The following is a 15,198-nucleotide window of genomic DNA, read 5'->3' as shown; positions in this document are numbered from 1 at the left end:
CAGTGCTGGGGCCCTGATTTTTCAAAAGTACAGAATAATTAATTTTTATTTTAATTGAGTACCTGATGATTTGTAAACATTATAATTATGTGAGATGATCTGGTCCGTTGGGGCCAAAGATGGCAAATTTGAAATGGAGATAAAGGCAAAAATATTGAGTAAAAAAACAGTAAAATACAATAAGAAAATACACATCGCAATATAATACTTCATTGAAATACTATCACTCTATTGGATCCATACCAAACAATTTCTGCTAAAAATAACAAAACTAGCAGGCAGCAATGTTACCTTGTGGAGACATGAGTAAGTTGACATTTTCCAGCACATCCAGGAAGAGTTCATTGCGTCTGTATTTGATGCCTTCCCTACGCCAGCCTATCTGTCCTGTCACCTGGTTGGTGATCTGAGACTGCTCCTCTTTGGTCTGCAAATACAAAATTAGCAAAACAAAATAAGAACACTTAATTGAAATTCATATCAGGTGCTCATGCAGGAGCTACTATCACTAAATTATAGTACAGGACATTTAAAAGGGTTCATTCTTTCAATGCAATAAAGCCCAACCTCCTGACACCAAAATAGTTTGATTCAGTTTTGTGGCGTGTGCGTTTTACGCATTACCACATCATGTCTGTGATTGGTTGCTATGTGATTTGGTGTTGCTGGCTCATTGACAGCTCAACATTGCTTCGCCAATATATTAGCAAGGGCAATTGCAGTCCTCAGAGAAAAAAATCATAGTTCAGACATTGGCCATACCTTGTGGGGCATCAGTCTGAAAATCATTTGGGATACAATAGTCCGGCCGAAAAGAGAGGGCTAAACCCTACTAGAGGGCCTTATCACAAGCTAGAAATATGTCAGAGTACTTAGCAATGTGTCTGATTAGTGATTTGTCAGACTGATGGGTGGACCCTTTACAAAAATACCTACAATCAAAATAATTCTCTATCACAGAGTACCTACATACTGCATACATGTCACAGGCACTTTTTGTGGAATAACACGATCGCGACATACCACTGACCTAGCCTAGGAACGGCCATATTTGAACACTGTGATTCGTCAGTTAATTCAAATGGTCAAGCTTACTCCACAGTGCATGATCTTTGCATTGTACGCTCTACAAAAATATCTGTGCGTACCAAGTGGGCTCAGATTTCGAGAATTAGATATTTTGATTAAATTTGGTTGTGGCAGAAATGCACTTAAAATAGCTCCTTCACTACATGTAGTATCACTTGCTGACTCAAGAATATATGCCGACATATCGAGGGTTTGATGCAAGAAAAGGTCTATTTTGCCTACTTGAAGACTCACTTTTCATGATCAAGATCTTTTCATTATGGACACTCTACTGAGCAACACATTCTGTCCACAGCTCTGCCAGCATTGTTGAGAGACAATATAGCAGACATGCATACAGCATGCACCAATGCACTGCATGCTTACATGGGGAATAGCATGCACCCTTTTCTGCTCTTCTGTGGGACTCGCATATTATTAGGCTGGGTTGAAAATGATTTCAATTATACATTAATAATGAACCACTATGCACATATGACACCGGCAAATACACAATTTGAAGGATTTAGACCTCTGTAAGCAGCCAATTTGTGGCAGGCAGGCAGGCAAGCCAGCACTTCTTAAACATGTCATTCACCAATGCTTAGCAAGCTAAGGGAGAAAATATGTTGTCTGCATCTAAGCATGGAAGAAAGAGATAAGAAGGAACCACAACGAACGCATTCACTTTGTCCACTCCCTTTACCGACATTTAGTTGACATTGTTATTCATGAGGATTTACTTTGATCAATACCCGCGTTAAATAGGTGATTGGTATTGTATTCCATGTATTTGCATGTCTTCTGGAGCGTGTGTGAAGGATGATTTGAACTAATGACCTTCCGTGCAAGCACCCTATAGGATTTTCTCTGGTGACGTGATCATCGGTCATTGATGGCCTACATAGCTTTTTTCTTCCATTTTGCCCAATTTTTCCGAACTTTGATGATTTTTTTCTCAGAGTTGGCAGTCTTTGGCACTGAAACGAGTTAGCTAGTTACGATTATACACATATAAACTATTAAATTAAACAGGTTTTATGTACCGGACTCAACCGGAACATTGTGCATTATTTAAAAACATTTTACATCTATTTTTCATCGAAAAGGTCACCAAAATCTTACGTTATTTGCTAAAGATGAAACTCAGCAAAAAAACGGCCGATTTTAATTACCTTTTCGATGTTTTATAGGCCATTTTCTACACAACACGATCAAGAAAACAGTTTGACTGTAGATCCCAAAACAAAGCTACTATACATGTTCAGAGCATCAGTGAAATTCCATAATCTTACTTCTGGGTAGCGTTTGTTTGTTCGTGGATGGGTTTGTTATAAATTTTTTCCAGTAATGATTTCGCCAAGCATCGATCGCGGTAAATGGATTATACATGAAAGGAAGTATCATTGATAGCTTTTCTTTTCATGCGTCAATAGATAAGCGGATTAAAACTTGGCCGATCGAAGTCGTTGTGGTTCCTTCTCATCTCTTTCTTCCATGATCTAAGTCACCTTACTCTTACCATATCTCGCCATTTTGACATCTTTTGAAGGAGTCATATACAAGAACCATATGGAAACTACTGGCCGAATTATCCACCTCTAATAACTAATTTGATTGGTTAGGGCTATATCATGTATTGAGCCAACCAGAGAGGTGTTAAGAATAGTCAATTACGCTTAAAATATCTCAGGGATTTAAAAGCTATTTTGATTGGTTACTTGGGTGATTATATCATGTAGTAGTGCCCACAGGTAAATTTGTAGTAGGGCATTTTGCGAAGTCCCTAAGTTGGGCACTTCATATAATGTTAAGTAAAATTTGTCATACATGTGCTATAATTACTTACATTCTAAAAAATGGCATTACAATGTAAAAGAAATTAATTTGCATTTCCTGAAACAAATACTTCACTGCTAATTACTGATCAAACTTCATCTGATCGTTATTTATTTAGTGTAACATCCTGAATTCTTGATACATACTATTTATATCTTCTTACACAATGATCACTTAACATGTCGTTTATGCTGGTTTAGTACTTTGATGCTGCTTGCCGCACTGGCGATGATTTTGCTTCACTGCGCAGTTGCACTAGAAACGCTAGCAGTGACCAACAGCAAGCCGATATATTATTAACTCCACCGCTTTATGCAAAGTGGCAAATCACTTGGAGTTGACTTCAATTCAACTCAAGAGTGGTGCCATTCAGACGTATGAGAACAGAATACAATTTTTGGCCAATGAGCACAGAGCGGAGCAGCAATATTGGCTTTTAGAGTCATGCTGCTGCTCCGCACAATAGTGCAAGCGGCATGATGACGTGTCATACTGTTCAGCGGCATGCAGTATGAAATCAGCATTATTACAGTCCCTAAATTGGCCAGCTCCACTGCAAACCTCAATTATCTTGATTAAAGTTGTTTTCCGTAAAGTGTCCTCGGATGTGTCAGACAAAAGTCTTTAAACATGGCAAATGATCATAGTCAGCAAAAACTACTTTGTGTGCCTACGTAGCAACCTTGTCTTCTCAATTATCTTGCATCTCTAACCATAAAGTAATGTAGCATATTCAATTGGAAATATTACCTTCTTTACTTTACCAAAATAAGGCTAAATAAAACATTTCCTGTGGGCTATTCTGAATAATTCACATTTTATTTATTATTGGGAGCAGTTTTACCACTTGCATTTTTCTTTCAGAAATGCATCAAAATGATGGATACCCATCAGTTTTCAGTCATTATGGACACAACTGTCACATCAAGATACAACAACGTACCTTGTTTGTAGACAAATGTCATTAAGAGGCATAAACTATAAATTTCTGGTCATTTCAAGATGATCTCAAGTTGCATTTGAAAGCATCAGGCTTTTTTGATAAACATCAAAACTGATGGTTGCCCATCTATAATACAGCCTGTACACAATAATGCATGGTATATCAACAATGTATGCTTATTATAGGACTTTGATCTGGAATATTCCGAATTGGGAGCAATTACTCAGATACGTCCCCATTACGGTGAAACATACAATGTATGTACATAGAGTATAGTTCTACATCAATTTTCCAGATTTAGAGTGTGGTCTTTGTAAAAAATCCTGTTTAGGGGGTCCAAGTATTTAACATGTTCAGTGGTGTAGCATGGTCAGTTGTTTGAGGGGGCAAAGAAAAACATTTCCAAGGGGCATCTTTTTGGCTTTGTGACATTTTCTTTCATTTTAAGAAGGTTGATTTTTAGAGGGGGGTTTGAATTTTCTTTGCCATTGAATTAGCAAACCAAATCATTTGGGTGGGGACCAACCCCCAGTAAAGACCACACTGCTAAAATATTTACCCTACAACTGGAATTACTAATCATTAAGTATATTACAATCAAACTGTAAAGCAGTATTTAGACTTTTTATTGTACGTAAAATATTGTATGCAACATATCTACGTTGTTTAATCTATTACCATTCTATTTCCAGTAATGTTTAAGTTCTAACGAATGTTTGATGACGTAAAATCGATAATATATTTCTACTAGATATTACATGTAACATATTATCGATTTTTCATCATCAAACATTCGTTAGAACTTAAACATTACTGGAAATAGAATGGCAATAGATTAAATAACGTAGATATGTTGCATACAATATTACTAATCATTCTAATACTCGGAGTCTGTAAGCGCTTAATTCTTATTAAAAGTACTAGAAGTAATCATATAGTCCTACAAAGATACTAATCCTCTTGGGTTCTCAAAGGTCAACAAAGGATTTTAAGGACCAGTATATAGTCTGACTTTTCATATGCATTTTTCCATTCCAACAAACGCTACATTTTCAATTCTCTGCAGCAATGATGTCACATGAATATTCATGTCTGGTTGACCAGATTTAAATTAAATCTTAATTCATAATCAATGACACCACCAACATGAAAATTCATAATCAGTGATGTCACCCATGAATGTACATAATCAATGTCACCTCATGAATATTCATAATCAATGATGTTGTACCACTCGGACAATGCTTGCTTTGGTCAGGTATTTGTTCATTGTTCCTCTTCTCTATGTGTTTTTATTGCTGCAGAAGAAACGCTACAGTAAAAATGCAACCTGCTGCGTTCGTCTTGATGAAAAATTAGGCACAAAATATCAAACTATGTACTGGCCTTAAGGATGGGAGGGTGGACTTCTAACAAGAGGGAATTAATGATCTGTTCCATTGGAATACAACACCCCTACTGTGGAAGATTTTTGGAATTCCACCCACATTCAACAGTATAATTTATTTCAAGTCCAACCATTTTCATCCATAAAAAGAGTAAGAGTTTGAAGATTTTAGAATTCCAAACAAATGTCAGATTTTGGCTGAATTATGCAAATTTCAACTGGATTTTAAAAATTGAGATGGCAGTGAAATCTTCCACAGGGGGTGTATGGATTTTGAATGGAACAGCGAAATGGATTCTAATGAATACTTGAGCTGCTAATCTTTATGCCACTGGTAAGATGTAAATATTTCAAACCTGATAATACATTGATTGACCTGTCAACAAGTTAACTTGATGAAAGGGGTTTTGTAAGGGTCAAAATTTTGCGAGATTGTAGTATAAATGTACCGAAAATTGTCCATTGCACTTTGAACATAAAATTGGTCAAAAATTGTGCAATATATGTCTCTCTTTTGGGCAAATTGTTATTTAAAGAACTAAATTATATTTTTGCATCTATACTCAACTCGTCAAAAAACAAATGAAAAACATGCGAGCCAAAGGCAAGCACCTTGCCAAATTTCCGGAAGTGCAAGAGGGCTTGTCCGGGGAATAGGCTGCAGGGTATCACCCCACAAAAAAAAAAAAAAAAATTGCTCTTTTTAGGATGAATTATCATCATCCAATCCCGGAAATGTAAAAAAAAAAAATTTAAATTTAAACAAAAAAAAATTTTTTTTTTACATTTCCAGATTTTTTTTTGGCCACATTTCCGGAAGACTTAAAGATCTGCAATTTTGTCTCATATTTGCCAATAAATCATGACTATACCATGTGACATCAACACATTGAGGCAGCTGTTTCGCGTACGCATCTATGCAACGTCTTAAAATGTGTGCATGTGTATGCCAGCGCTTTGAGTGAACACTAGCGATATGAACCTGTGCGCAATCAAATCACTGGCACATCAGTGTGTGTATAATGACATACATGCTGTGGTGGGCACAGCCATTTGAAATTTCAACACAAAAAATGGAAGTAACTACCTTTCATAAATGAACTTGAGGTAAGATGAACATCACATTTTTGGCCACATTTTTTTTGAATCCCCAAACTGGTGATTGTCAAAGAGGACAAATAAATAATTTTTAGTAATCAGCTATTTTTGCAGTTCCGCCATTATGCACTATATAATTAGGGAGAGCCTCGAACTGGCAGCATACATGAAAGGAAGAATTATGTAACCTTACACAGAACGTTATGACTAGTTCAATTCCCATTCATGTATGCTGCCAGTTCGAGGCTCTCCCCGCACATAGTGCATAATGGCGGAACCGTGCAAGTAGCGAATAATGTTTCAAACATTTCTCTTTCTATCAGTGGATATGGCAGATGCAAAGTCATTTTCCACTTAAATGATCAGTAATTGCGGATCAGAAAATGACATCGTAAACTAGGGGTGTGATTTTCTGGTAATTTTGTGCCCGGGTACCCGGCGCATTTTTCGGGCGGGTAACCGGGTACAAAATATCAATTTTCTTATTAAAAACACAAAACAATGTGCAAAATTTTATTTTTTTTAGGTCAACCATGAATGATTCTAGCATTTAGGTCTAGGTCCAGGGACACTACAAAACCGAAAAAATAAATACCCGGAATAAAACCCGGAAGTGTACTGGAAGTCTTCGATCCTAATTTCGGCATGCTTTTTAAGCTTACATAAATTTTTTCGGGAATTATCATTGTAAAAAAGACCTTTAATAAACGCCCTCTCTTTAGGAATTGTCATGCCTGGGGGAGGGCATATTTAATGGCGTAAATACATGTACGGTAAATATTTACATCTTATTATGACACAGAAAATCTCACAGCTCTTTCATCTCGCACTTAATTCAAAAAGGCTTACAACTCAAAGTATGCAACATAATTTGAAAACTAAGGACAATAGAATGAATAAATGCAAACAAATAATACTGGTAGTTAACTTTTAGTTCAAATACACAGGCTGATCAGCAGGCATGCACATCCAAACTCTCACAAGTCCTCCACTCACATAATATGCAGGTGGGTTTTTCTGAGACGGATGGTATTCGCAGAGTGTCCAAACACCTGAGCTACATGTTTAATTATTATGTTTTCTTTCATATTGGCAGATAATCAAAGTGCCAAGGCATCCAGTATCTTCAAACACAATTTACATTGTTCCTCTGATCATGCATTTTCAGAATCAAACATTGGTCTGGGAATACCACAAAACTTCAAAATTTAAAATAAGATTTGAGAGGTTTTCTAAATTAATAAATAGGCAAGTTTATACCTTTGACAAAACAGATTTGATCCCAATTCCGATGGACTATTCCTGATGAATCCCATACATCCCCTATGGAAAGCATGACCTTAATTCCACACAGGGGGTGTAGATTTCATAAAGAGTCACCCATTCAGGTAACTCCATTTGAAATCTGTGTGGAAGATCAAGGTCATGTCTTCCATAGAGGACACATTCATTTCAACCGGAGTGGCCCAATGTTGTGAGGAAAATGCAGAATTACAACAAATTCAAATTAAGAGAAACATTTTGTTTTGTCAAACATTAATAGAACACAATACATGATATCAGCCCTTTTTGTATTGGACACACTGTAGAAATACAACGAAGTGACAACATGGGTACTCTACACATATCAATTCAAATTGCTGAAGGACAATAGCACATAACACTCAACTGGTTTGTTGGCTAGTAAAGATCAGGGCGGGTACCACCTTAAGACCTACCTTGGGAAGAGGTTGATCACCAAATTGTTGCTTTATCTTGGAAAGACATACGTAAACAAATTGTGTCAAAATATATATATTTTATGCTTGTAAACTGAAATTACTGTACACACACACACACATGCTGGTTGAAATCAAAGTACTGAAAATGTGTGAACAACACAAAGCCTACTATTTTCCACTGCAAAAACTAAGTCGTTTAGCAAAATGATATCAAAGAAGTCCAAACAAAATTTAACTGACCATAATTTTGCCAAATGGTCCTGTACAACATGATACCAACTCTTATCTTGAATTTTCAAAATTTTCTAAAACACATTTCCTTATTTTACCCCCATGAATGACCTTTGACCCTGTCCCCTTGTTGCTCCTTGTTAGGCTTGATTGTTACGCCTCATTTTTTCTACATTCTGTTTACCTCCCCACCTATCCAAGGTCATTTGTGTAAGTAATTTACATATTAAGTATTAAAACAAAACAATTGGAAGTGTATCTTAATTAAGTGCTTTATAAAGATTGGGTTTAGTCACAAAATCATCACAAGTTACATGACAGTGAAATCAGTGAAAATGGAATCAATCTCTGATTGTGCAGTGCAATTCAATAGAGTTCTGGATTTCTAGAGAACCTTTGAAAGAGTTAGCCCCGCCAGAGCAGTTCTGGGGTAAACCAAACCTGCCTGGTTATCAAATCAATCAGTGAATTTGCCAGGTCCTAATTGATATCATAAGATTAAAACATCATTTAGCACCTGTCAAATTCAGAGATAACCTTGTCACTGAATTTGATAACCAGGCAGGTTTGGTTCACCCCAGAAGAACTGCTTTGGCAGGGCTTCCTCTTTGAATCCACTTTAAATCCAGCTACAAAAGCTTCATTATTTCATTAGCTTGTAAATTCTGTAATCATGCCAGGACATTCACACAAACCTGAATTGCACAAAATAAGGCATATTGTACCTCCCAAATACCATGCAAATAAGATTTAGATATCAATGTATGACAAGTAACAGCTCTGATCTAATTTGATACGAGATAATGACCAGATTAAATACGCTTCATAGATGGACTTTGTTGAACTCAAAGGTTCTTAAATTGATACAAAAAAAAGTTTCAGTGCAACCAGGTTACCTGTGATTTGATGCCCTGTTGTGTGATGAAAGTCTTTAGTATGCCTGTGTCTGTATTTTGTGGATATCCATAGTCCAAAATTTCTGAAAGAAATACCAAGTGATACATACAATTTAGAAATTCACATATGGGTATATCAAGATACACTTGTCAGCTGCTTTGTGTCTCTTTTTTAGAGAAGTTATTCATTGGTAGAACACCAGCACTGTCACCATCGGAGCCTTATTTCACCCTTTTTATGATGAGCACTACATTGTAGTTTCCTCTTGTGAAGGTGGCTTCAGATAGTTCCTTGAACTGTGTTTCTTCTCTTTGCTTACAAGCCTATGAATAGCTAAGAATAAATACAAGACTCATCTCAAGCGGAGGTCACTTCAATTCATCCCCAAGTCAAATGGTTTAGGAATACGTTTTAACAAACCAGCATATTCCATTGATAGCTGTATCTGTATCCATTCATGTGATCATAACACTGAACAAGCAGCAAGCACCCACAGATATTTAAAAAAGGCCTCCAAGTACATTGTATGAGACTTGAGAGACGCACTTGATGCAACCTGCACGGAGTACTAAGACGTTTCAGATGAGACGCAGAATTGTTTTCGCTTGTCTCAACGCACCGTCGGCAAGGACCCGAATACCCCCAATTTTATCACCGTCACTTTGGGGACTATAACACAATTGATCTCAGTATCATGTGACCAGCAGGGGTCGCATTCTTGTGCGTCTGTGCGTCCAGGACCCTTACCGTTTTGTTTAGGACCCCTTAATATAAACTACAAGTTGAAACTGACCAACAGGTCCGAAAAAAAACTTCATGGACCCCTTAAATTTTACGATGCATGGAAGGTTTTATCATGCAATGCATTGCAGAGTTGCTCATAATTTTTTTTTGTCATTATCGATACCAAAAAGAACAAATTATGACACAGAAAACCTCATGAAAATAATTGGTAAATACAATGACAACGCAATAACATCAACCTTGACAAATTACCATGTATTCCTGGTTGCCCATGCACAGGTCATAGGTGAACAGGTCATTAAAGTCTACCATCTCTGCACATGAGGTCGCTTTACGTCAAAACGTAAGAAGCAGGAACTTAGGACCGGACCCCTTAGATTCTCACCAGACCCCTTAAAACTGGACCCGTAACATTTTTGAGCTCGCGCTACCCCTGGTGAGCAGTCCAGTTCCAGTTACTGATCATGGTAGTGTCATGCTGAGGCACTTACTCACCGTCTAATAATTCATAGATTAGTACAAAGTTATTCTTCACATTATCTTCTGTGATCTTGCCAAAATACGATGACATAACATCAGACACTTTCATCAGGAATTCAAAAACCATGGCCGCGTTCACATTCTGTTTGGTCACGGCAGCAAACCAAATGTTGCCGCGCTTGATGTGGAAGAAACTTGTGCGCGCCATGTTGGTTACAGGGAACGAACCTGCTGCGGGCGTGGATGACATTGACGCGAAAGCGTCCACCGCATTGCGTCTGTAATAACAAGATGATGACAGAAAGTAAATATGTTAGTAATGCATGAATTTGTTAGATTAGGCCTACTATCACTGGATCATTTGAATGCAATTTAAATATTTCCTGAGTTGACTTTGGACATTTTATTTATACTTCTGTTATTTTTCAAAATCACTTTGTGGTTGTACATAAACATCCCACCAATCATCTTGGATGGGTGGATGGAGACTTACCCGATATCATCTCTGAACACCCTGGAGATGAGGACTTCCCCCTTGTGGTTGTACATAAACATCCCACCAATCACCTTAGATGGGTGGATGGAGACTTACCCAATGTCATCTCTGAACACCCTGGAGATGAGGACTTCCCCCTTGTGGTTGTACATAAACATCCCACCAATCACCTTAGATGGGTGGATGGAGACTTACCCGATATCATCTCTGAACACCCTGGAGATGAGGACTTCCCCCTTGTGGTTGTACATAAACATCCCACCAATCACCTTAGATGGGTGGATGGAGACTTACCCAATGTCATCTCTGAACACCCTGGAGATGAGGACTTCCCCCTTGTGGTTGTACATAAACATCCCACCAATCACCTTAGATGGGTGGATGGAGACTTCCCCATTGTCATCTCTGTACACTCTGGAGATGAGGACTTCCCCCTTGTGGTTGTACATAAACATCCCACCAATCATCTTGGATGGGTGAATGGAGACTTACCCAATGTCATCTCTGAACACCCTGGAGATGAGGACTTCCCCCTTGTGGTTGTACATAAACATCCCACCAATCACCTTAGATGGGTGGATGGAGACTTACCGATATCATCTCTGAACACCCTGGAGATGAGGACTTCCCCCTTGTGGTTGTACATAAACATCCCACCAATCACCTTAGATGGGTGGATGGAGACTTACCGATATCATCTCTGAACACCCTGGAGATGAGGACTTCCCCCTTGTGGTTGTACATAAACATCCCACCAATCATCTTGGATGGGTGGATGGACACTTACCCAATGTCATCTCTGAACACCCTGGAGATGAGGACTTCCCCCTTGTGGTTGTACATAAACATCCCACCAATCACCTTAGATGGGTGAATGGAGACTTACCCGATATCATCTCTGAACACCCTGGAGATGAGGACTTCCCCCTTGTGGTTGTACATAAACATCCCACCAATCACCTTAGATGGGTGGATGGAGACTTACCGATATCATCTCTGAACACCCTGGAGATGAGGACTTCCCCTTGTGGTTGTACATAAACATCCCACCAATCACCTTAGATGGGTGGATGGAGACTTACCGATATCATCTCTGAACACCCTGGAGATGAGGACTTCCCCCTTGTGGTTGTACATAAACATCCCACCAATCATCTTGGATGGGTGGATGGACACTTACCCAATGTCATCTCTGAACACCCTGGAGATGAGGACTTCCCCCTTGTGGTTGTACATAAACATCCCACCAATCACCTTAGATGGGTGAATGGAGACTTACCCGATATCATCTCTGAACACCCTGGAGATGAGGACTTCCCCCTTGTGGTTGTACATAAACATCCCACCAATCATCTTGGATGGGTGGATGGAGACTTACCCAATGTCATCTCTGAACACCCTGGAGATGAGGACTTCCCCCTTGTGGTTGTACATAAACATCCCACCAATCACCTTAGATGGGTGGATGGAGACTTACCGATATCATCTCTGAACACCCTGGAGATGAGGACTTCCCCTTGTGGTTGTACATAAACATCCCACCAATCACCTTAGGTGGGTGGATGGACACTACCCAATGTCATCTCTGAACACCCTGGAGATGAGGACTTCCCCCTTGTGGTTGTACATAAACATCCCACCAATCACCTTAGATGGGTGGATGGAGACTTACCGATATCATCTCTGAACACCCTGGAGATGAGGACTTCCCCCTTGTGGTTGTACATAAACATCCCACCAATCATCTTGGATGGGTGGATGGAGACTTACCCGATATCATCTCTGAACACCCTGGAGATGAGGACTTCCCCCTTGTGGTTGTACATAAACATCCCACCAATCATCTTGGATGGGTGGATGGACACTTACCCAATGTCATCTCTGAACACCCTGGAGATGAGGACTTCCCCCTTGTGGTTGTACATAAACATCCCACCAATCACCTTAGATGGGTGGATGGAGACTTACCCAATGTCATCTCTGAACACCCTGGAGATGAGGACTTCCCCCTTGTGGTTGTACATAAACATCCCACCAATCACCTTAGATGGGTGGATGGACACTTACCCAATGTCATCTCTGAACACCCTGGAGATGAGGACTTCCCCCTTGTGGTTGTACATAAACATCCCACCAATCACCTTAGATGGGTGGATGGAGACTTACCGATATCATCTCTGAACACCCTGGAGATGAGGACTTCCCCTTGTGGTTGTACATAAACATCCCACCAATCACCTTAGGTGGGTGGATGGAGACTTACCCGATGTCATCTCTGAACACCCTGGAGATGAGGACTTCCCCCTTGTGGTTGTACATAAACATCCCACCAATCATCTTGGATGGGTGGATGGAGACTTACCCGATATCATCTCTGAACACCCTGGAGATGAGGACTTCCCCCTTGTGGTTGTACATAAACATCCCACCAATCATCTTGGATGGGTGGATGGAGACTTACCCAATGTCATCTCTGAACACCCTGGAGATGAGGACTTCCCCCTTGTGGTTGTACATAAACATCCCACCAATCACCTTAGATGGGTGGATGGACACTTACCCAATGTCATCTCTGAACACCCTGGAGATGAGGACTTCCCCCTTGTGGTTGTACATAAACATCCCACCAATCACCTTAGATGGGTGGATGGAGCCTTACCCGATATCATCTCTGAACACCCTGGAGATGAGGACTTCCCCCTTGTGGTTGTACATAAACATCCCACCAATCACCTTAGGTGGGTGGATGGAGACTTACCCAATGTCATCTCTGAACACCCTGGAGATGAGGACTTCCCCCTTGTGGTTGTACATAAACATCCCACCAATCACCTTAGGTGGGTGGATGGAGACTTACCCAATGTCATCTCTGAACACCCTGGAGATGAGGACTTCCCCCTTGTGGTTGTACATAAACATCCCACCAATCACCTTAGGTGGGTGGATGGAGACTTACCCAATATCATCTCTGAACACCCTGGAGATGAGGACTTCCCCCCTTGTGGTTGTACATAAACATCCCACCAATCACCTTAGGTGGGTGGATGGAGACTTACCCGATATCATCTCTGAACACCCTGGAGATGAGGACTTCCCCCTTGTGGTTGTACATAAACATCCCACCAATCATCTTGGATGGGTGGATGGAGTCTGCTTCAGTTGCCTTCAATCAATTCAGTTATAGCTATCTACAAGTAAACAAAACATCAAAGTTGAGACAGACAACAAAAGGATGAAAAACAGGTGTACAGTACTTATGGTAGGCTTGTATTATCCAGTGCATTATCCCTTACGTGACACGCATCATACTACACGTTACACAAAAGTGTACACGTATTATCATGATCATCACATGTGAGTCAGTATTTCATTTTTAGCCGGGAATTTTTATGAACGCAAAGCTCCATCTGGCTGCGCCCTGTTTGTAAACACATACCTAGGGCTGCTAAGAATACGCAATTGCGTTATTTGCGCCGCAATTTGCGTATTTTGGCATTTTTGAATTTTTTTTTTTTTTTTTTGCGATTTTTAATTTTTTTTCACGGATTTGGAGAGTCCCTGGACCTAACATCAAGTGCTACCATCTAAAAAAAAATTAAATAATTGGAAAAAAGATACAAAAAAATTACAAGTTTGTATCCAAATGGGACCAATTTGTAACTTGTGTTCACTTCAAAATCTATCTAAGATATAGACTTGTGTACAAAACTAATGCATTTTTATATCTTCAATAGACTATGCAGTGAACACAAGTTACAAATCGGTCCCATTTGGATACAAACTTGTAATTTTTTTGTACTTTTTTCCAATTTTTTTAAAATCAACCACAAATGATTGCAGTACTTCACTCTAGGTCAAGGGACTCTCTAAATCCGCAAAATATTTTTGAAAAACACAATTTTTTAATTTTTAATTTTCTTAATTTATTTTTTTTTTTTAATGATTTTAGCACTTGATGTTAGGCCCAGGGACTCTCCAAATCCGCGAAAAAAATAAATAATCGCAAAAAAAAATAAATTTATTTATTTATTTTTTTCAAAATCCAGCTGACCGTCACTTAGCGATTGAATGTATTATGTAAATTCAGCGTGAGACTGACAGGCGATAGACAAAACATTAACATAATAAACACTAGTACGGAAATCCCCTGTTACTTGCTCTGTTGATCAACCGTGGTAATGCAATAGCATTGAGGCCATCTAGCATTTACAAAAAGCATTCTCCGACCACGTTAATGCCATTATTATTATCCACAGTGGTGCATCTATCAAAAACAGGATCTATTACAATGGCG

The 15,198-nt window shown here is 39.1% G+C and overlaps 1 protein-coding gene across 6 annotated transcripts in view; it reads right to left on the bottom strand.

The window, feature by feature from the left end:
* The window catches only part of LOC140157374 (AP-2 complex subunit mu), a 33,140-nt gene extending 19,874 nt beyond the window's left edge, over nt 1–13,266 (bottom strand). For 2 of the 6 annotated variants that reach the window (XM_072180544.1, XM_072180546.1), the window contains exons 1-5: nt 13,168–13,266; nt 10,424–10,686; nt 9,184–9,266; nt 8,054–8,089; nt 292–427 (exon numbers count right to left, since the gene is read on the bottom strand). In XM_072180544.1, the coding sequence (XP_072036645.1) occupies nt 292–427; nt 8,054–8,089; nt 9,184–9,266; nt 10,424–10,686; nt 13,168–13,241 (592 nt within the window). In that variant the 5' untranslated portion in view covers nt 13,242–13,266. The other 4 variants (XM_072180549.1, XM_072180550.1, XM_072180547.1 and 1 more) reach the window with 3 other exon arrangements.
* Nucleotides 13,267–15,198: the final 1,932 nt, after the last annotated feature.

The sequence above is a fragment of the Amphiura filiformis genome, chromosome 7 (genome assembly GCF_039555335.1).
Source record: "Amphiura filiformis chromosome 7, Afil_fr2py, whole genome shotgun sequence".
Taxonomy (NCBI): domain Eukaryota; kingdom Metazoa; phylum Echinodermata; class Ophiuroidea; order Amphilepidida; family Amphiuridae; genus Amphiura; species Amphiura filiformis.
This window is presented reverse-complemented; position numbering and strand designations above follow the sequence as displayed.